This window comes from Octodon degus, unplaced genomic scaffold (assembly GCF_000260255.1).
Source record: "Octodon degus isolate 3935 unplaced genomic scaffold, OctDeg1.0 scaffold00395, whole genome shotgun sequence".
NCBI classification, from domain to species: domain Eukaryota; kingdom Metazoa; phylum Chordata; class Mammalia; order Rodentia; family Octodontidae; genus Octodon; species Octodon degus.
The window spans coordinates 235,013-259,212 of record NW_004524971.1 but is presented as its reverse complement, the minus strand read 5'-3'; the positions used below and the strand labels follow the sequence as shown (position 1 = coordinate 259,212).

The 24,200-nt window shown below is 38.6% G+C and overlaps 2 protein-coding genes across 4 annotated transcripts in view; both read right to left on the bottom strand.

Annotated features, from left to right (window-relative positions):
• LOC111814650 (5'-nucleotidase domain-containing protein 1-like) overlaps positions 1–8,341 on the bottom strand; it is a 34,054-nt gene extending 25,713 nt beyond the window's left edge. Inside the window, exon 1 of the mRNA XM_023708563.1 lies at positions 8,336–8,341. Within this exon, the coding sequence (XP_023564331.1) occupies positions 8,336–8,337 (2 nt within the window). The 5' untranslated portion in view covers positions 8,338–8,341. The remainder of the gene's footprint in view (positions 1–8,335) is intronic.
• A 587-nt stretch (positions 8,342–8,928) lies between these two features.
• LOC101572812 (5'-nucleotidase domain-containing protein 1) overlaps positions 8,929–24,200 on the bottom strand; it is a 90,898-nt gene continuing 75,626 nt past the window's right edge. For 2 of the 3 annotated variants that reach the window (XM_023708564.1, XM_023708565.1), the window contains exon 7: positions 14,694–15,390. In XM_023708564.1, coding sequence (XP_023564332.1) covers positions 15,320–15,390 — 71 coding nt within the window. In that variant the 3' untranslated portion in view covers positions 14,694–15,319. Of the gene's footprint in view, positions 9,116–14,693; positions 15,391–24,200 lie in introns of those variants that run through there. The other variant, XM_023708567.1, reaches the window with a different exon arrangement.

Sequence of the window (24,200 nt, the reverse complement as noted above, 5' to 3'; positions counted from 1 at the left end):
ATGTGTTAGTGCAACTGTTTTAAGAAATTTTTGCACATTTATAATCCCAGCACTTTGGGAGGCAGAGGCAGGAAGATTATAGGTTTGAGTCCAGCTTGGGCAATTTAACAACACACTAAGAATAAAAAAGGGCTGGAGGTATAGGTTCAATCCCCCATTCTGCACCAGTGTTTGTGCAAGACACACACACACACACACACACACACACACACACACACACACACACGACTGACTTCTCTAGTTTTGAGTCACAAAGAGATCAGAAATAAACAAAAACCAGGAACAAGGAAATCATAACACAAACTACACATTAGATTTCACTTCCTATAAATGTTTCAGGGAAACTTGCCTCCCATTGGGGGCTGGAACGTTCCATTCTCTAAAAAACAAATGACCCAGAACACTTTCACAGTGTCTCTTCTAACCTGTGTTTTCTTTTGTGGCATTCAGATTAACAGAATGCTAACCTGGCCTTTTACAACATGCACACTATACTGTACTCTGATTCCCAAGTGAACATAAACAACTAAGCTGGCGCCCTGGCCCAGTCCTCACTCCACAGTGACCCCATGTCTTCTGCACAACAGGCTGCTCTGCTTCTCTCCTGAACCACCTCTTAACAGCCCCCAGCCCTGAGAGGTGAAAGGCCTCAGGCAACAGAGTGGAGGCCAGCGGAGGAAGGTTCCCAGGAAGTAATGTGAATCACTGTTCTTCTTTGGCCAGGCTTCCAGCCCAGTGCTTTCCTTTTCCATCTTGGTCTCTTCTTTCTCTGGCTTACCTCTTACCTCTTTCAGGCTGCCTCCTTCAGGCATAACCATACAAGGTCATATATCTTTGGTATTTTTGTGAACTAACATACTTACAGTCATATTAACATAACAATCATATGCATTTTAAAAAACAAACCTGAAAGGCCTTATTTTAAACTAAAAAATAGCAATGCTTGGCTAATTTAACACAAGGAATATAAAAATTAAAGTCATACATTTAGTCCTTACATATTATTACAGTTTGTGTTAGTAGAAAGAGTGTTATGCTTTCTTCATTGGATATATTAAGTCTACAATTAAAAACAAACCACTTACTTCTATACCCAAAGACTTGTGATGTTAGTAAGAAGTAGGCAGAGAAAGAATTTTTCTCTACTGTTCTTTCAAACACACTATGGATACCAAGATGATGTGTGATTCCTACCCAAAAGGTCTTAACATGGAGTGGGCAAACACAGATCCCCAAGATACAACTGGAAGTGTGTGTGTGCGTGCGCACACACACACACACACACACACGACAATGACAGCCAGCACACCAGAGGGTTGGGGAAGCAAACGGCTACTTCTCTGGCAAGTGTGGGCTTCTAGGATGGAAGTTCTGACCAGGCTGTGGTCAGTGCAACAAGTGCAGCACATTGACCGGGACACTGGGCTGCCCAGGAGGGGCGTGCAGAGGGCCATGAGGATGGATGGCAGGGGATTCTGCAGCTAAGGACTCATTCCAAGATGGGGGGCACAGGGAGTGAAGACTGTCTTCACAGCCTAGACAGGTACACACATTTCTTCCTGCTGCAAGCCTCTGCTTACTGTTTGCTGTTGTAGCCACTGACCCCAAGCTTTCTTGCCTTTCTAAATTGCATGCTACTTTAAAAGGTCATTTTAATCCTTACTTTTTCATTTTTTCTTTCCAATGAATATGCCCAATACTTTCATTTTCTTTAACATATTTTAGCTCATTTTTCTACATAGTTCACTAATTACATAATGGATTTTATCTTCCACTTAAGCTCTATGAAAGTACTTTTTGGGGCCAGGGAGATGGCTCAGTAGAGTAAGTGCTTGTCTGGCAAGTTCAAGGGCCTGAGTTCAATCCCTGGTTCTACACACACACACACACACACACACACACACACACTCACGTATTTTTTACTGTGTCATTGTAATAACTAGATTCCAGATACATGGGAGATACACAGTATAGATAATGCAACTAAAATTTCTTTTCTCAAGGAGGATAAACATGCTCGGGAAAGGTGATATTATTATGTGGTTTAACAGAAGAACTGATGGGCTAGGGAGAGTTCAGTGGTTTACGCACCTCCCTGACAAGCACAAGGATCAAGGTTCGACCCCCAGTACCACGCCATGCTGGCCCTGTGCTGAGCCGGCCACTGAAACCAGGTGTGGTGGTACACACCTGTAATTCCAGCACAGGGGAGGCTTGGACAGAAGGATCACTGGGAGTCTGAGCTACCCCGTAGTGAGACCCTGTACCAAATAAATAAAGATTTAAAAAAAAAAGAACTGTTTTTCTTCTATGAAAGGCAAGTTTCATTTCTACTGATCTAAAGGAGACCTACTTACACAAGAGAATTCACTGGAATCTCTGGTATGAGAAACCAAAAGTATAAATAAGGAGTAAAATGTGTAATAGATACTGTGAAATAGGAAGAAAATGTTCAAATGGAAAGGGGAACTAGGAATGGGAGAAGGGAAAGGAAGGCAGGAAAAAGAAAAAAATGATGAGAAAAGAAGGAAAAAATGGAAACAAAGTTTTTGTAAACAAGAAGGGGAAGAGGGTTTGAATGGAGGGTGGGGGAATGGGAAAAAGGAATCAAGTTATATCATGTATAGGTACAAATTCCCTGTAAGGAACGCTATCATTATGTATACCTAAAATGTACCAATAAACTTAACTAACAAAAACAAAAAAGAAATGCACATGCATATGTGAACTATAAAACACCAGTCAGACACTCATTAAATTAGTACCATACAGCCCAGACTTAAAGGTGCACACCTGTAATCGCAGTACTCTGGGAGGCTGAGGCAGGAGGATAAAAAATTTAAGCCCATCCTGGGCAACTCAGCAACTTAAGTAAGGCTGTTTAAAATAAAAATTGAGCTTAGTACATTGGCTCGAGGTTCAATCTGCTAATTATAAAAGAAAAATTAAGAAATTGGTACAGTACAATATAAAGAGTATAACATTCATGCTAATAATTTAAAATTTTAATGTTTTTTAGTGAGAACAAAGATTACTCTTATTATAATTACTAAAGTAATTTTAAAGACAAAATCTTTTTTAAAAAGGGACATTTCAGTTCTCAATCTAAATGAGACTTATGCATTTTAATTCACTAGAATCTAAAAGAGTAAAATTTTTTCTTGCAAATTTGAATATATTTAATGTACACTTACCATTTTTAAGGGTAAAATAAAGCGTTCCTGCAGCAGGCAGAGAATAACTGAATTTATTAAGGTAGATACCTACCAGCCCACAGAGGACCTGAAAAAGTATTATAATAATCAAAATATTTACTGAAAATTTTACTCTGACTTTTCTTTTGACCTAGAAAAAATTACAAAAGCATGTAAGTGATTAGATTATTTCTTTTCTTTTTTTTTTTTTTTGATAGGAAATGAGTTAACGGAAGTTCAGAGAACTCTAATCTCTAGGCTCATTCAATAACCAAGAAGGAAACATTCAAAATTCAACTTAAAAGAGGCAAATATTTCACTATTATTTGGTCTGTATTAATAATGAACCATAAATGAGCTAGCCATGTGTATTCAATGACAAAAATTTGAATGAAAAGGTAATCATGTACGCGTACACACAGGATAGCTAAGGTGATTGTTTTACTAATTTTTACTGTGATTTTTTTTTTTTTCTGCTACCAGGGACTGAACTGAGGTCTCTGCACTTGCCAGGCAGGTGCTTATGCTGCTGAGCTACCTTCCCAGCCCTTCTATTGGTTTTTGAAGGTAGCAGTTAAAGCTTAAAACATTTACTTTGATCAATTTTACTTGCTTATATCTAAATCTAAACAACCACATTGAAGACAACAATGTGCAATATAACAACCAAAGTTGAATACCGATGATCTTTTTCTAAGAATTGTGTATTGTCTCTAATGTCTTATTATTCTATTCTCTTTTATGAGAGGAAAAAAAGACAGAATCGCACTAGATCTCATATATGTCATGTAACAGTTCATATAAAAACAATGACAACTTCTCTTCTAGATAAGAAATCCATTTAAAACTTAAAAATGAGTTTAATTTAAATGGCTTGTGCCAGCAAATTAAATCAAAAATGAGAAAAAAAGGAATAGGGAAGGGACTTCACGATTTGCAGAGGCAGCTGTGGGGAGTGGCTAGTCTATCTCCACAATAAACTCTTCAAAGTGCTGAGCAACTCTGCAGTCCTGTGCACCGAGCTGTACACACATTACAGGACGTGATCCTAGTGTTCCTGGCAGCATGGGTCCAAGTTTGACAGTCCTCATTCAAGTTTCACTGCACAATCTACTTGGATACATAGATTTGGGCATGGACTCTGTTGGTTTATCTCTAAAGCAATGCTAGGAGGGCCCACCCCATCAGATGTGTGCAATAATCACTGTGAAACATGGAGCATGGTGCTTAGAACACAATGAACACTGTGTTGAAGCTGTTTTTACTTGAACAAGGCTATCAGACTTAAGTACAGGGCTCTGCAGAACTGAGTGCCTCGGGCCTGCAGGAGCCTCTTTTATGTGTTGCAGGACTGTCTCACATAAGGCTCACCTTCCTGACCCTCAAAGTGGTTGCTACTAGAACAAGAAGAGGGTCATGTTTGGAGTGTATGATAATATCTGGATCCTGGAAAACTCTGAGAAACACTCCAAAGACCAGATCAGAGGCCTCATATGGCTTCAAAGCTGGAGGGCCAGCAACATAATTCCAAAAGTAGTGGCTGGAAATAGAATGTTCACTGGCAATTTACCCAACCTCAACAATCACCTATCTCTATAAACACTTTAACAGACATGGAAGTACCCAGAGAGGAAAAAAGTACAAAGAAGGGTGTGGAACTTTTTCCTAAGAGGAAAGAATTTCTGATTCTCTCTGCAGTTAAAATGGGTCTATTTGGGGGAAAAAATGCTATGGGCCACCAGGTACACTGGAATTGCCCTGTACACAGGATTTGTCCTATCAAAATGTCATTTACTTTCAAAAATATATTTTAAAAAATGTTTCCTTTGGAAAAAAGGTTCCCCTTGTACAGAAAATCCTGGAATACCTATGGGAAATGGGGACTCATAAAAATCAATCTCCTCACCCAGCAGCTAGGAGTGTGGGCTGTGGAGAGGAAGGCTTGCTTACCATTACACAGTGGGGAAAAAAGCAAAGCAGAATGAAAGTCCTGTCTCCCCATTCTTTCATTCCATATTCCTTTTGATTTTTGTTACCTGAAATCAAACTCAGGACCTTACACTTGCCAGGCAGGTGCTTATGCCACTGAGCTATTTCCCTGGCCCTACAATGCATATTCTTTGCTACCTATGTTTATTAACTGTCCTGATTTAACGCCTTTATTAATTTATCTTGCAAACTTTCTATATAGATGTGTGAATACAATTAACAAACACAAAATAACTTTTATGTACCTAATTCAAAATTTAAGCAAAGATAGAAATTATACAAATGGCTGAGTTTTTCCTAAATAAATATAAAAGTAAAACCAATCTCCCCACACCTTCATCTGCCACTATTCCAGTATTAAAAAAAAAAAAATACCTTCAGAAAAATTTTCTCTAGCAAGATCAGACACTCTGGATGTTTGTGAGCAGACTGTGGGGCTCTGGAAGGAGGGGCACTTGACTTGATATGGTTCAACTTCCTAGAACCAGGAAATCTTTACATGGCAAAATATAACTTGAAATTATTCTGTACTTCCCCAAGTGATAGATGAAAACTATTCTTTTCTAAATTCTGAAATACTAAAAAAGCTCTAAGTCTTCTATAAACATCATCTCCAGATTGTCTGGACCTTAGGTGTTAGGTGCTTGGCTCCCAGCCTGTGGCTCTGTTAAGAGGTGAAGTAACCATTAAAAGATGGCGCCTAGAAGGAAGTTAGATCACTGTGGACATGACCTTGAAGCGGGTATTGGGACCCTGGCCCGTCTGTTTCTGCTTCCTAGCTGCCACAGGTGAAACAACTTCTTCTGCAACCATGGACACACTGCCCAGCCATAGGCCTCAAAGGAATGAGCCAAGTGACTGTGGACTTAAACTTCTGAAGCTATGAGTCAAAGTAAACTGCCTTTATGTTGAGTTAGCTCGGTATTTGTCTCAGTGACAGAAAGCTAACATAAGACAATTGGCATTGAAAAGTCGCCATTTTTATGGTTGTTCTTGATGATGTGGTTACAAGCTTTTGGATTTCTGGGAGGAGTTTTGAGATAACTGTAATACAGAGAAAATGAGTAATGCTGTAAGCAGAACTCGGAGAGGATTCTGGTGAGGGCTCAAGATAGACTGCTGACAGGAATCAGGACAATAAAGGCTGCACTTCTGAGATTTCAGGTGGAAATGAGGACTCTAAGGAAATAGACTAGAGACCATTTATCTTACATTTTGTCCACATCTTGAGATATTGAGATAAAGCTGAGTTTAAAGGTGATGAAGGATACATCAAGGTAGCACAGTGTTCAGGCAGTAGCCTGGATATTGCTGGCTACTTTTAGCCAAATTTAGTGAGAATAGGGAGCTAAAAAATAGCAGAGAATGATCTGAAAAACTTGCAGTTTGACTAGGAGTATGTATAAAGTTCCATCTAAGTAGATGAGGTTGCAAGAGAGAATAGTGACATTAAAAAGTGAGCCTGGAGGGCCTGGGGAGATGGCTCAGTGGAATAAGCGCTTCCCTGGCAAGCACAAGGATCTGAGTTCGATTCCCGGTTCTGAAAAAAAAAAAAAAAAAAAAAAAAAAACCTAGCCTTCTAAGGTCAATTAAGACTCAGGACATATGAGAACTTGTACTGTAACGTCATGTACCTCGGTAGTGTCCCAAATTTTCTGATCAAGAAGATTATGGGGCCAAAGAGGAAAGTGATCGATGACGTAGAGTGTGCCTAAGGAGAGTCACATGGGGAGAAAACACTCTCTCAGGCTTTCACAGAGAGCACATTGGCCAAGCAATGGCCGTGACTCATCCACATGGCTGCACTGATAAAGGTTCTACAATCTGAGGTACAGGATCTCAGGACAAATCCTGAGGGCATCTCACTGACCTTCTCAGACCAAAAAGCTACAACTCTTGTTGCATAGGTCCTGCTTTACCTTGGTCTTAACTATCCAGTAGAAAAGTATGAAGATGAAATATAAGAAATAAAGCCATGCTGTTAAGTTGAGCTGTGGGGGACTCAGGTCAATAATTTCTGACATTGCCAGTTAAACAGAAGACCCAATGCTATTATGGGCTACTGGACTCTTTTAGAATATTTTGCTGAGTTTACACACCTATAATATTCAATAACGGAACTTAGAAAAAATGGGGTATACCTATGAATGTCCATTTAGTATCTGTGTATTCAAAGTGGTTGGGATATATAGTTGCATTCTCTTAATGAACAGAATGATTTGTTCTAATGGTGTTTGTAAATAGGATCACAAGTCCGCATCTTGTACAGCAATTAACCACTAAGAAGAATATATACAGTGTATTATTTGTTGAAACTGTACTTCCGATTTGATTTGAAACTGTCTCATTGCTGTTTATCAATAAAACTTTGAAAAAAAAAAAAAAAGTGAGCCTGGAGACTGAACTTGACGGTAGAGCATCTACTAGTGTGCATAAAGTCCTGGTTTCTTTGATAGCAAAAGAAGCCTAATATTTTGCACTGAAACAATCAGAAGGATGCCTTGAGATCAGCTTGGGAATTTGCAGGACCCCACTCATCCCAGGCTCAAAGTATTAACTAATTTCATTTCTTTTTTCCTCCCCTCCCTTCCTCTCCCCTCCCCATTCTCCCTCCTTCCCTTCCTTCTTCCTTGCCCTGGTGACTCTGTTCACATAAAGATGTCAAGGGAATCATTTTTCCAGGGTCGGTTTTCCACTCAGAGGCCACCACATCTGTGCTTATAGTGGCTCCTGTTATAACTCATGCTGGTGCAAGGCCTTGGCATCACCCATCTGATCTGGCTTTGCTATCTGCTGAGTGCACGAGTTTTGGAGGTTTTGTCTTTTTTTAAATTTTTTAAATCAGGAGACTAATGGAAAGCTTGGGAGGCCAGGCAGCATGTGGCAGGGTGATGCATGAAGTGAAAGTGAAAGCCAAGTTGAGATGGAGAGCCCAGGAAGACAGATGTGAGAATGAAGAATGCCTGCTGAGGGACACTGGGAGTGAACAGAGCCAATTCAAAGAGCAGTCTGAGTTGCAAGGAGCAAGGCCAGAGGGCTGGGGTTGCTCAAACCTTCTGGAGAACACATCAAATATAGGATTTAAGGGTTTGCCCTGCTGGGTTTTGGTCTTGTTTTGGCCCAAGCCTTCCTTTCTTTGTTCCATTTCCTCTATTTTAAAAATGGTATGTATACCCTGGGCCAGTGTATCTAAGTAAATTTCCTTTTGACTTTTACAATACCTGAGTTTGCACTGAGTTTCCAAAGACTGAGGACTTAAGCTTTTGAGCGATGCTGAACTGTTAAGTTTATGGGGATTCTTCGAGATGGATAGATGCACGTGCCAGGGAAGACCAGCAATAAGCCCATTCACACAGATACTAAATGGGGGCTGTGGAATGTTATAGTCTGGATCTGAAATAGCTCACCAGACTGTGGCGCTTTGGGGAAGTGCTAAACCCTTTAAGGTGGGGCCTTGGTGGCCTGCTAACTCAGCTGGTTAGAGTGCGGTGCTAAGAGGTGGGGCCTTGTAAGGATGTCAGGCCTTTGGAAGTATTCCCTTAAAGTGGTGACTGGAACACTGTTCCCTTTCTTCCTGTTTTCTTCCTACCCACCAAAAGATGAATAGGCCCCTAAAGCAACAGTGTAATGCGATCATGAATGTAAATTTCTGAAACTACAATCCAAAATAATTTTTTCCTCTTTTTAAGTGGTTTACCTCAGTTATTTTGTGATAGCAACAGAAAGGTGAACATGATATGATATGAACATAATGCTAAGATACAGCAAGACATATACTGTACAACTCCACTTATATAAAGTTACAAATCAGACAAAGTCAACCCATGGTGTTAGATGTCTCTCCAGGAAGAACTGCTTGCTGAAAGGGAGGCTGAGGAGGGTCTGTGGGACCAGCAGTGTTCAATTTATTCAAGTTCACACCTAAGAACAGACTTTAACAGCAACAATAAGAATGCACAAGTGACAGGAGTTTCATGGGCATGAAAATGAATTCAAGAAATGAACTAAAAAACATATGCTAAATCATGCACAAAAGATCTACGTTGAAAGAACTGATGTTAACAAAACACTGTAAATCTGTTCAGTACAGAAAAACAAGCACTTGTTAATTTTTTTGTTTAAATTTACAACATTTAACGTTTTAGATTAATCTCAGTATTCTCTGTCCCCAAGGCTAAATGCTTTTGTAATTTCTCAATCCATGGAGTAAAGTTATCTTTATTAAACTTTTGAAAAAGCATATCCACTGTAATGAAATAAAAATGATTTTAGCAAAAGAATTTATTAAACACTTTTCTCTGCATTTTTATATTAATCTTGGTACTATTCATCACTACTGCATTGTTCTTACTCCCCAAAGATTTTCCAGTCATGGAAATGTTAAGTAATTAAAAACTGTCATCCCTTTCAGTTTCTTTACATTTAACTTTGGAATTTACTGTTAATTTGAACAAGAATAGTGGAAACACTGTCACTGCTCTAATATTTCAATGTTAATCTGCAAAGCATTCATAAATTTATAAACCACAGCTCCCTCTTCCCAGGCTATCATCTCAGAATTTCATTCTTAGCCTAACAGAAATCATGTGACTAGATTTTTGTTTGGCTCTACAAATTATCCTCAATCAGATTGGAAGTGTCATTGAACTTTGCCAGCATCAAGTAAGAGATTTGTGCCGGGGAAAGAAAATAGTCCTTTGCTTTCAGAATTAAATCTCTTGCCAGTAACAATTTTCTAAAGATTCAGACTCCTAAGAGATAAAATCAAGCTTTGTTTCTAATTTTCCTTTTCTCTTTTTTATTTCCCTTGACAAATAAGAAGAGGGGTTGAAGGGAAGAGAGGAGAATGGGGAAAAAAACCCCAAGATATATCATGTATAGGTACAAATTCCCTATGATGGTGAAAGCGCCGAATCCTAGCCACTAGACCACCAGGGAACTGTCAAAGTCCCTGTGATGAATGTGAGATATATCACCACTAAACTTAATCTTAAAAGTTAGGTGTACAAAAACAAAGAATCAAGGATAATATGGGATCACTCTCTTTTTCTAACCCCTCCGAGAGTTAGGTGAACTAAACTCAGTAATTTTTTTCTCTAAGTGTTGAATTTAAGATTTTACAATTTTAGCTTTAAATAGGTCAAAATTTATACTGACTTCTCTTCTGCCAGTGAGCTATACATTTCAAATATGCTAAGCATAAAAAAGCTTCTCAAAAAATGAATCAAACAAAACAATATTCTCAAAACAAATGGTCAAATGATCCCTTCTTTATAAACAAGAGTTAAGAGCTTGCATGGACAAGATCCCTTTTTTATTACAGGAGGGTTCCTGAACTGACTAGACCTGTGCTTTAGCATGTCATTATACACAGGTGGCTCCTTGAGTTAAGTCAAATTAAATCAAATTTAAAAGTCGGTTTCTGAGGGCTGGCCAAATAGCTAAACAGATTAAAGCACCTGCTTAGGCAGACACAGTGGCTTGGGTTTGATCCCTAGCATGCCGGGCCGGCCACGCCCCTGGGGCACACTGAGAAGTTGATTGAGACTGGGCGTGGTGGTGCATGCCTGTAATCCCAGCTCTTGGGAGGATGAACACAGGCAGAGCACAATGAGTCTGATCTATGTAGTGAGAACCTGTAGACCCTTACTAAAAAAAATTTTTTTTAAAAAGTCAGTTTCTGGCTGGGCCTGGTGGTTTGTTCCTATAATCCCAATACTTGAAAATTTGGGGCAGGAGGACTGCAACAAGTTTAAGGACTGAACTACACAGTGAGACTGTCTGAAAAATAAGAAACAAACCCCTCATCCTGCCCAAAGTCAGTTTGCGTACCTCCTCAGCCACATTTTAAGGGCTCAGTAGCCACATGTGGTTTCCTGGCAAGCACGCCGGGCAACACAGACATATATTATCACTGCAGCAAGTTCACTTGATAGTTCTCCTCTAGGAGTAAGTAAACTTCAGTCTATGCTTCCTAAAATTACCAACTGTGGCTGCATAAAGCTAGAGTGTGACATCTGGGTAAGAATAAAAAGTAAATATTATTTGGACAGAAACAGAACAAGGAATAATTACAACCTGAAGCCATGCTAAGTCTGCTGTATTGGCAATGCTCTAGCACAACTAGGAGACCTTGCTTCAGCTGCAGGCCTGTTCTCCTGTGCCAAAAGCAGCCAAGGATACTTTCCTTACTTCATGGTAGCACAGGTTGCCTAGCCAGTCTGAACCATAAAGACCCTCTGGGGAGCGGTAGGCACCTGTATTTCTGACTCACGTTATAGGATACTTTTCGTATCATCAGTAGAGCTGACTGGCAAATGATTACCTCACTGTCATGCTTAGAACCAAGAAGTCTCACATGGAATGATTCCACAGGTCACTGGTCATGGGAAGGTAACACGCTGGTCAGTTCCTTTTTTTTTTTGTGGCCAGCTCAGCCTGCTCTGAGCACAGGGCTGGTGTGGAAGGTGGTGCCAGGGAATGAACCCCAGTCCCCGCATGCTTGCCTAAGCAGGTGCTTTAGACTGCTGAGCTGTCTCACTGACCTCGTGGTTCTTTTTCCCAGATTACAGAACACTGTCTCTACATGACAAAGTGATCCTGAGTTCACCTTCTATAACACACCATGTTCAAATATACACATTTATTGTAGTGCTCTTTGTCCAACATGAACACACATACTTGTCTACTGAGAGATGATGCGAGTGTTTGGTATCATGCTAAGAATATCAAAGAGGTAACCAGTTCCAGTTGCTTCCATTGAACTTCTTTATCTTCTAGTATACTGTGTTTCTAAGACTTTACATGGAGTGACTCAATCAATAGGATCCCCTCATCTCATACTCCTATTCTGCATATGTTGGTTGCATTATTTTTGAGGAAGATATTTTCATCCCATAGCTGTAAAGGGGAGCTTACACTATGCCCCAATAGGTCCCATTTATTTCCATGTTCCCTCTTGAAAATAAAACAAAAACAAAACTAAAAATACACAATGGAGTATTACTCTGCCATAAAGGATACACTTTATTCATGTGTAGAAAAAGAGATGCACTGTTAGACCATAATGGCAAGTGAAATAAATCAGACACACAAGCTTAAATACTGGATGGTTTCTCTTATACAAGAAACCTAAGATATACAGAACAATATGAAAGCAAGTAATAGAAGTAGGAAGAGAGATTATTCTCAAATGGAAAGGGAATCAAGGAATTGGAGGGGGGGGGGACAAGGGGATGAAAAGAACACTAATATGTGTTCTGTACGTGTACCAACTCCCCACAAGGAATGTAATTCATCAGGTGCAAACGAATACTAATCTAAAACAAAAACAAAAAGCCCCCAAACCACTTTCAATCCTTGGTAGAAGAGCATATCTGGAAGCAGTGAGGACAGCTGCATTTATTAGGCAGGAGAAGGAAAGGGAAGCAGGCATGGATTAATTCACAGAGAAGGAATTTAAGTCAGGAAGACAAAAGAACTTCTATATAGCACCTTGTGGAATCTCTAGTTGAAAACCTAAAACTATCCCAAGCTAGGAGCAGGAGATATGGAGTATGATTAGTAAGGATACTAAACATCATCACAAAGTTGGGCATGAGGCACATGCCTGTAATCTCAGCATTTGGGTAGCTGGGTTCAGAGGACAGCAAATTAGATTACTGCCTGGGCAATTTAGAGAGATCCTGTCTCAAAACAGAAAATAAGGCCAGGCATCACAGCCCATCCTATAATCCCAGCACTCTGGGAGGCCAGATCAGAGAGATTGGAGGTTTAATGCCAGTCTATGTTACAAAGCAAGTTCAGTTCAAGGCTGACCTAGGTTACATATTAAGTCTAAAGAAATAAATAAGTAAATAAATAAGATATTAAAACGGACTGGGCTTTTTTACCATTTTGAGACAGGATCTTACTAAATTCTTAAATTGCCCAGCTGGTTTCAAATGTGCGATCCTCAGGCTCCCAGAGTGGTCTTATAAAACTAAGGAAATTATATACCAGAGCTCAGTGATACGGTTGTGGGTAAATTCACCATTACTTATAATAGTGCCCTAACTTTGTTTGGCTGTTTTAAAAAATAAACTTTTAGAAAAGTTTTAGATTTCCATATAAATTACAAATTAGAACAAATCTATCAACATCTTAACATTATGGTACATTTGTCATGATTCATAAAACCATATTGATACTTTATAAGTCAAAATAAAATACATTTGGGGGGCTGGAGAGATGGCTCAGTGGTCTAAAGCACCTACTTGGAACAAGCTTGGCAAAGCACAGGGACCGCGGTTCAATCCTCCAGCACCACATGCCAGCCAGCCGCGCCCCCTGGTGGGCTGAGCTGGCCACACACACACACACACACACACACACACACACACACAATAAATGTTAAAATAAAAAATAAAAATTTAAAAAAAAATAAAATACATTTGATTTAAATTTCTACAGTTTGTGCCTACCACGTCTTTTCTGTTCTAGAATCCTATTTAGTGGTTGTGTTTCATTAGGCTAGTTTATCTGTGAAACAATCTCAGACTCTCTGGACTTTTGCTTTATTTTCTTTTTTGAGGCATGGTCTCACTGTGGAGTTCAGGCTGGCCTTAAATTCACTTGTAATCCAGGCTGACCTTGAACTTCTAGCAGTCTTCCTGCTTCAGCCTCTCTGGTTTTGACAGTTATGAGGATTACTACTTACATTTTCTGTTTGCTTGTTTGGGGTTTGAGAAAGGGTTTCACTATGGAGTCCAGGCTGGCCTTCAACTTCTGGCAGGCTGCCTGCAAATTCATGATAGTCCTAACTCAGATTCCCAAGTGCTGAGATTACAGGCATTCACTTGTTAGATATTTTGTAGCATGTTCCTCAGTTGGAATTTGTTTGATGTTTTCAGGAGAAACTAGAGTTGCAGGCTTTTGGGATGAAGACTATGAAAGTAAAGCATCATTCTTACCACATCCTAGCAACATGACTTATCACTGCTGATGCTGACCTTGGTCTTGGCTAGGGCAGTATTTATCAGGTTTTTCTACTATAAAGTTACTCCCCTCCCTTGTCCACAAAGTATTCTTTGTAAAGAAATTAGTATGCACAGATCACACTTAGGGGATGGGAATTATGCTCCACTCTTGAGAGTGAAATATCTCTAAAAAATAGTTGGAACTCTTTTGCATAGCACCTTACTCTTTCCTTATTCATTAGTTCAATCATTTCAATCAAACTTGTTGATATTTACTTTGTTGAGGTATAATCCACTACTATTTAATTTTCTTTTCAAATTGCTTGAGCTTTTTACTGCCTTGAGAGCTTTATCATGTGATTAAAGTACCTCTACCAACTGTTCCCATCATGCTTTTAAAAAATTTTAAAGCACATTATTTTCTGGCAGTACAAGATACTTTTTCTTAGATAGTGCTTGCCCCACCTTAACACCAGACATTTCTCCCAAGAGCCTGTTTCCATTATTTAAGAATGGTTTTAGATATCAAGGTCTGGTGACCCCCCACCTCTCTGTCTCTCTCTCTCCACACACACTCACACACACCCTTCTTTTCCAGTCTTGTCAACAGATAATCTGAGGCTCAGAGTACAAAAACATTTGGTCAACATCAAGGCTGATGATGGTAGTTCTGGGTTAAAACTCACTTCTGAAGATAGTTCCACGTCCTTTTCATCTGATATTTTTTGAATGACAATTTTACATCATTTCTATTCTTGTTTAATTATTTTTCTGTTTGTAGTTCATGAAAGACAAACATGTAAGAGTCTGTCTTCCTCTGTGACATCAGGAATCAGACTACCAGATAAAAAAGTCCTTATTTAGGCTAAGGAATTGGCTCTGTCAAGTAAGAGATTCTTGTAGTTCTTACATAAACAAATTGAAGGCTCATTCTCTAACACAAGTTGCTGGAGTTCTGCATGGCATTTGCACAGCAAAAACTCTAGATGTGAGCAGAGTTACCCATAATACTGCGAAAAGGAAAGACAGAACTCCACACAAGCCTTCATTTCCTGGCCACACTGTCTGTCACCTTCTGGTTCAGCAACAAGTTGTGAGCTACACGGAGGTGGTGTGGAAAGTCTAGTGCATGGATGAGCCTTACTAAATAGATGGCTGTTATCCAGAAACTGTTGTTCACTATGTGGTGACCTCAATTTGGCGAGGAAGTGAGTGAATGGATCCTTGTTTGTTGATGTAGTCAATGTCACCTACGGGTTTGACAGGAGAAAGAACCCTTTAGTTTAGCACGATCTCTCTTGGAAATTTTAGAAAAAGTTTGTTTATTCCTGATTATTGGCTAACAAGTCAATAATGGATATTTTCAGAGCAAACTTAGGTGTTTTGGGGCCATAAACTTCCACTGCCCCCTGTGAAACTACTCAGAATGTGTGGCAGCTATATTATCTCAGGTGAATCTATGTATGGGGCTCTTGATGCAGCAGACATGCATATGTAAAGTGTTCAATGTACCCAAATACAATAACTGGTCATCAGTGGGAGCAACAATGGAGAACACAGTTTGCTTAGTACTTTCCACGTGCCAGGCTCTATGCTAAATGCTTTACATGTTATCTCACTGAATCCTAACAACTAGCCTATGTGATATATACTATTATCTGGTTGATTTTCAGGTGCAGGATTTAAAAATAGTTGTTAAAAGGCTAATGCTAAATAATCAAAAAGTAAAGCTGGCATTTCAAGCTCTACTAGTCTAATTTTAAAACTTATGTATATTGATTATTGTATTACATTGTCTTCTGCTCCTCATACAGTCACTAGAATTAAGGTTAACCACCATACGAAACTATCTGTTCTTATAATCTGTGTGGCGGATGGTGGGGAATTGTGGATGTTAAGTTACTCAACCCAGTATTTTGTTGTTACTGTTTATTTGATTTGGTGGCAGTACTGGGGACTGAGTCCAGGGTATTAGCACTGAGCTACATCCCCAGTCTTTTTTTTTTTTTTTTTTTTTTTTTCTTCTCTTTCACTTTGAGGTAAGAGCTTGCTAAGTCACCCAGATGGGGCTCAAACATGCAATATTCTTGCATCTTCTTCCTGGGTTTACAGGTGTGCATCACCATACTTGGTTTCAGTATTTTTCTTTTAACTATTCAGTTTTAGTTGGCTTTTCAAACTGGACAGGACAATAACCACCCATCTAGCAGGGAAACAAGGCTTTCTTGGGATTTTGGAAAGTGTTCAAGTATAATAAATCTCTTGACCCCCAGGAGGTGGAACAATGTCTATAAATGGGTGCTGTGGGGATCAGAAACAGTGCAGGTGAGACCGATGGCTGGTATATTAACAAGAAGTGGCAGAGGCAGGCAGACTGGATGATGTCCTTTCCTAGCAGGAAGAAGACTGCTGCCCTGAGGTTGTGGCTCTGACAAACACAATCATCCAGAGGAGAATAAAGATCCATGGAGATAGGTATGGCAGGTACAAAAGGAAAGAGTTGGTCAGGGGCTACTAAACCTGCACCCAGAGAAGGCAGTCCTTCTATTTGAGGATACCTGCAACATCAGAGAAGAAGAAGGGTGAGGAGGAAGTCTGATGAAGAACTGTGCCTGTCTACGTGAACACTGCAAACAGTATATATAAGCCACACAAGCACAAGAGGCAAAGGTGAATTTGGAGCCAGGCTTCCCAATCAAGTGGAATTAAGAGCCAGAAACCATGATCCATAAAGTAACACTGGTGAAATGCTACAAAATGTCATAGCACACAAGATAAATACTATTGTGTTTGGAATAATGAAGTTAACTCTTCATGACCTTCAACTTTTATGTACTAAAAATAATATGACAAGATAACATCTAAATATTCAATATTTCAATGGATATTTTGAGCTATTAAAATGGAAAAAAAGCCTATTTTTCTAAAAACAAACTCTACCAATAATGGGTTGATATATAGTTTGAGGAAAATATTTAGTGTCTCAGTTTTTTTTTTTTAGGAACCGGGAATTGAACTCAGGACCTTGCGCTTGCCAGGGAAGTGCTTATTCCACTGAACCATCTCCCTGGCCCTTGAGGAAAATATTTAGGAAATGTTTAAACACTATTAAGCTTATATTTCAAATTACTGAACTTTATTAAAAATACAAGGGAGTCAGAAATATAATCTAGTAGTTCAAAAATTTATAATTCCTAAAAATTGTTGCTAAGTGGTACTTTGTTTATAGAATGTATGACCAGGAAGAAACTGCTGGCTTTGAGACGCAATCCGATTCCATAGATAACACAAGTTCAGAAGATCAAAGGAATCACAGAATACTAAGGGCAGCTTCTTACTACCCTGATACCACCAATCACAAATTCTTGGGGCAGGTACTCAGACAAATATGGAAGGATGGGTGGAAAGATGAATGGTGTGGCCAAAATATTCACTATGAAGTATGGTTAGAGGACAGAGAATCTCGCCCCTGCTCTCCATTTTTCCTGCCAAGTCTGTGGTTCAAAATAGCTCTTTTTAGTCACTTCTAAGGTTAGTTCTGGAAAAGAATATCTCTTGATCTTCAAATTCTATCCATGATTATGGAGTTTGCTTGTGCATGTCTAATTGACTTAATTATTATTAGCTGTTATTGTTGAGCTACATCTGTTTACACTTTAAATCTCAGTCAATGAACACATTTAGTGATTAATGAATGGATCCACTGTGTTATAAAAAAACCCGCTTGCTTATCCAGAAGTTTAGATGATGTTCAGGTAGTCAGCTGTCTTTCTAACCATTGATTTTGTACATTCTGCAGAGAAGACAGGGAAATGATATGAAAGTAAACATTTCAAGCATGGTCATACCTAAAAGCAGATATGTAAGGGCTGGCCAAATAGCTCAGTGGATTAAACAGGCACATGGGCCGGGGCGTGATGAGACAGCAATTGAATCTGGGAGTGGTGGTACATGCCTGTAATCCCAGCTCTCGGGAGGCTGTAAACAGATGGATCACTATGAGTCTGATCTAGTAGTGAGACCCTGAACATCTTGTAGATCCTTCCCTAAAATGCAAAAAAAAAAAAAAAAAAAAAAAAAACCAACAACAAAAAACAAAAAAAACCCCAAAACCCACTATTGTTGGCATTCCTATATCAAATTATTCTTAAATACTGAGTAATGTAGTAATGATTTGGTCACATCCCTAGTCCTGGAGTTTCATTTTTATGATATATAGTCATCTGAAAGAATACACTACTAGGGGCTGGCCAAATAGCTCAGCAGATTAAAGCGCCTGCTAGCAGGTGCAGGGGCCAGGGGTTTGATACGCAGGCCTGCTGTGCCATAAATATACTACTAGAATAATGGCAAAAGGATTTTTCTTTTTTTATTTCTATACTTGCTAAGCTCATGCCACAATTTTTGTGGCATTTACTTTATATTAGTTGTTAAATCCTCAAAGTTTTAAATTATCATTAAATGAAGATGAAAAATTCAGGGATTGCTGTAGTATAATCACAATTAAAACTAATGTTTGAAATTCTGTTTTTGTTTATAAAGGTTTAAACAAAGCTTATTATGTTCTTGTGTCTGTCAGCATAGAGACAATCTGTATATATGTATTAATGGATTTCATTTATTTGGTACTTTCATTGCTCATGTATTTTATTTTTTCAGTCCATAAAGTGGGTGATGTTTTCCTCCATTTAACAGAAAAAGCTACTGAGGACTAGAAAGACTAAGATTTATCCATGACAACACAGAAAATAAATTGTGAGTTCAAGACTTGAAGTCATACTTTTTCCAAAACAAGTGATCATTGGTTCTACACAGCTGCTTGGAACATGGATTCTTTCCACTTTTTTGTTTAAAAGTAAAACATCGTGATTTTTTTGATTTATAAGCTTTGTTATCAATTACAGCACTCCTACGGAAAATTGCTAGATGTTAGGGAGTAGGATTTTTGTAAATCAACAATTAGAAAGCTGGAAGAAGGAGAAAAGCACAAGTAAACAAAAAAGCCATCCCACCAAGAAATGTCTCATATCAAACTGAACAGTCAACAGAGGCCAAGGAATCAAACTTTCTCTAGTAATACATGAGTCTGTACAGCCCTGGGACTCTTGTGAATAAACCTCACTAATAGTAATGTTCATACAAGAAAGAAAAGTGGTGCCAGGTGCCTCCGATAAGCACATCCATTACACATAAAGACTTTTAGGAACAATTCTGAGTACTCACTCTGAAAGCCCAAGGGCTGCCAGAGGCCTTCTGGGGGGAACCCAGGATCTACTAAAGATTAACATGGAGTCATGAAAAAAAAAAAAACCAAACATGGAGTCATGAAAATTAAAGCTAGAGAAAACATTCCAGTTGGTAGTATGAACGGCTTTATCTAGCTCAATAATATAATCTATTCCAATTTTAACTGGAGGTTAGTTAAATGTGCCAAAGCCACACAGTTAAGTATAAACTCATGTTCTTTTTTAAATCTCAGGCATCTACCACACTAATACACAATGAAGAAAACCGAAAGACACAATTGCTTCTTAGCAATAAGAAGACTTACAGTAAATTTCAACAATTTTCCTATTGCACTTCATTCTATATTGATGGTGGGACTGTGCATCTTCAAGAGGCAAGATATAATTATTCTTATGTATCATTAATTGACTACATAGAAATCACTTTGACAATTAACTGTTGAAGACTACTTCCTCTTATCAAATTAAAAATTTTTATCAGTTAATATTTATGAAGCAACTACTAAGGAGAAATTTCTTGCTTAATAAAACTTTCTTCCATCACATACTAGGTACAGGAGGGTTTTTGTATTTATTGTTAACATTTATTAAAGACTTCACATGCTTTTTCCCATTATTACTTGTTTTTTTTTTTTTTTAACATGGAAAGAATGTATCCTGAAGTTTGAATCAGAGGTATAAATTCTAGCCAAACTACAAAAGGAAAGGTAGTAGTTGTTTATTATTTTATTTATTTATTGACTTTCAAACCTGACTAATGTTTGGTTTAGTCATAATGAATAGAAATACAGACTATGATTTAAAAAACTGATTCTTTTGTGACTAGCATTCAGCTTTGCTTACAGACTCAAGTCTTGGTCCCAGTTTGCACAATTCTTTAATCAACTCTGGGCAAGTCAATGAGGACTCTGTGCCTAGTTTTCTTAGTTAAAATGTGGAGCTGAAGTTAAATAATTTCTCAAGTCCCTTTCAGCTTGGGAATTCTAGGGTTTTCCTGTACTGATCTTTATAACTATGTACAAGCACTGTGCAGCAATCCCCCCGCCCCCACCCCCGCCCGCTCCCCATCAGCCTGTGAACATGCCTCTGGCATCATTCTGGATAATCATCTTGGAATGCTGAAACCTAGCAGACCTGTCACTTGCTCTTCCGCAGAATGATTTTCTCCAGCAGTTTTATATAGCACATGATTCTAGCAGTTCCGCTGTCAAGAATCCAGAGACCACTACATTTTTGGCAACTTTGTAGGTCTAAAGTCTTTCCTGTTTGATTTTACTCAAGCCCCAATAAAGCAGCGTTGTCAAAAAAGTAGACAGCATTTTTAACATTTGGCATTTACTATTAGCACTGTCATTTTTATTCTGCTTGACAATTTTAGCTGTATAAAAATAATTAATGTGGTGTGTTGTTTTCTCCAGATACCAACGCCACTGACTCCACTATCCTATTTACTATCCTCCGTAACTCTTACTCAACATTTGGTAACTGTTCACATCTGCCTTCTATTTCCAAGTTGTTAACAAATAATTTCTCTACTTTCAAGCAAGAGCTAGCAGAAATTGTTTTTCATTATGTTACAATAATCTCAATTTCCAAGGAAAAACAATTCCCTATCATAATAGAAGAAAAGAGGTAGATAAAAAATATTGCTTAGATTCAGGAAATGCTGATCTTCCTATGCTGAAAAATGTCATTGGGAAGAGAAGAAAATAAATATATACTGACTACATACGATGTGGCAGAACTTCATATATCATATCTCATTTACTATTTACTACAATGCTATAGCAATGTTAAAGGGGCAAAGAGCCCTGGGGTTGATTTAGAGGAAAAAATAATTTCCCCATATTTAAACAAAGCCCAGGCCCCTTTTATTATATAATTATTCTGCTACTATCTGAAAACTATTAACATATAACTCTACTGCTCATGGAATCAGTTTAAAAATATTGAAAAGCAGTAACATAAGTAACTTTTCCATAAAATAAAATATTATGCACCACTGTGGACAAGACGACGATAACAAGCATTTTGCACTTAACTACAGCTTACCACTAATTAATTTTCCCTATATTCTGTGTATGAATGGATTTTTGTGTTTTTCCTATTAGAGTTCTATGAAATCATTTTATTCATCATGAAAACATTTTACCATAGCCAACTACAAATATTTACTCTCATTTGACAAGTAAGACTTTTTAAAAGAGAAAAACAGTCTACATAAATGGCTTAAACTTTTGAACTTTATTTTGTTCACAACTACAGAGAACCAAGAGTTCCACTAGCAAAATTAGAGTCATTTACTATTCATTTGTTTGTCTGTACTCCTGTTCAATGTAAAAAGGATCTGAAATACTTGTCCGAAGTCCTTAGAAACAAGACATATAAAGAATAAATATGGTAAACAGAGAAAATCAGAATGAAATGTTATGATTAGAAACAGAAGACATAAAATACAAGCATACAGCAATACTGGAACTAGACATGAAGCCACTAGACATGAAATGCTTTTGGGAGCTGAGCTCACTATCACTCAACATGGGGAGAATTTCTCAACAATGGTAAACTAAAAAAAGAACACACCTGAAAATACAATGAGTTTTAATATAATCATAAACCAGTTAGCACTGAAAATGTTACCATGTCTCCTAAATGGTTTATTTTACTACTGGTTTAGAATTGATTGATATGTCATTTAAATTTCCCTTACTCTTAAAGTTTCCCTTTACACTTTTTAATGTCATTATTCAATGATTATGTAAGTTTTTCCACAAAATTTCTCATTCTGGGTCCTATTTATTGAAATTTTATGGTGCCCATTGACTTGGTACTCTAGTTCTTAAACTTTCTAACAAATGGTAACTAGAGAGGTTTGATACAGTGTGGATTTCACATTTTGGCAACAATGTTGTGCAGATGATGTATTTCCTACTGCATACATCATGAGGCCCACAATAATTCCAAGTTTGTTTTGTGGTAAGCTTCATCAGCAGTTCTAGTAAGTTCTGCATCAATCTTGCAGAGTCCCTTTAACAGCAACTGATAATCACTGATTATGTCTACAGTTCTCATAGGTATTATAAAATGTGACATGTTAGTGCTGCCACTCCATTTTTGTTTTTTTTAAAAGCTGGAATTATCCTCTAAAGAGAAACAGTTCCTGCCTCAACTGTCTACTGTGAATTCTGCAAACAGACAACTTTGATTCTTAGATATTTGAACTAATTCTCCCTTCCTTTTACTATTTTCAGAGTTAGACTGTATGTATAACACAAATGTGACCAACAAGACATTCCACTGTTTTAAGAGAATGAAGTAAAATACATCTTTACTGAAACTGTATCTTTATAATTAAAGTAATATATACCCTTAATAACTTAAAAAGACTTAAACACTAATTCTTTGAGGGTAAATTCCTCTGAGGTTACTATAAATTCAATACATTTTAATAAAAATCATAATATTTTGCAATTAAAATTATTGTATTTAATCCATATTATATTTTTCTAAAATTCTAAAAAATGAAAACTTACTTCACAGGGCTAACAAATCCTTTAAGAGTGATTTTCTTAGCTTAAGGATCTTGTTAACATTTATGTATATTCTTGTACATTTCCAAAATAAAATGAAAGACCACTCTAAGCAATCTTGTTTGTGAGTGAACAAACCTTCAAAGATAGGTGCATCTCAATAAAGCCAGGATCAACAGTACTCAGCCCAGAGGATAATGGAAGGTTCTTTCCATTAAGTCATTAAATGCTTACTTAAAATCTGTTATTCTCCTACATAACTCAAGAATGACTAGGGGAGACCCAGTCCTAGCCCAGGTCCCGTGAGTGTGTGGGAGAGCTTCCTGCTACCCTGCGCCTGCAGGACCAGTCCCAGCCCAGGCGCAGTGTGGGCTGGACCCTCTCCCACCACCTTGCCCCCCCCCCACCACTCCGCAAGTACCTCCCCGACCCCACCTGCCAAGTAGGAATTTCTGCCGAGTTCCGGGAACCCCCAGACCCAGGCCTAGCCCAGGTCCAGTGAGTGTGTGGAGAGCTTCCTGCTACCCTGCGCCGGCGGGACCAGTCCCAGCCCAGGCGCAGTGTGGGTCAGACCCTCTCCCAGCCCCTCTGGCCGCCCCCAACCACTCCGCAGTACTTCCTCCACTCCGCCCCGTCGCCAAGTAGGAATTTCTGCCACGTCTGGGAACCCCCAGATGCAGTCCTAGACCAGGTCCGGTGAGTGTGTGGGAGAGCTTCCTCCTCCCCTTACTTCACCTTTCCCCCTCCAGGCACAGCTCAGGCCTGGCATACACACCTGGGGTGTAATCCTGCAGTTGCAATCCCGGCAGAGAGTGTAGAGGATAGATCCAACCAGCTAGTTCAGGAGCAGAACATCTTGCCACAGGGGCATAACAGGTTCACCCTCAAGGGCAGCAGCGGGAAGGAGCTGAGCACAGCAGCCAAACCAAGCCAGACGCAGCTGGATAAGTCCAAACTTTGTAAAGCTGCACCTGAACTTCAGTACGTGTGAAGGTCATAATTACAGCAAAGATCTACAACAAAGGTCAGAAGACAGAGCTACACAAAATGATGAGAAGGAACAAAACGCAACCTCAGAACCCAAGCCCACCCGTAACAAGTGCAGAGGTCATTAACACAGAACAAATTGGAAATCACACAGCTGAAAGCAATGAATCAACGACTTCTGAAATAAAGAAACAGCTGCAAAAAGATATAGAAGACCTCAGATTGGAAATGAAAAAAGAAATCCCTGAATTAATAACATCTGCACTAAAGAATCAAATACAGAAACATATGGAAGAA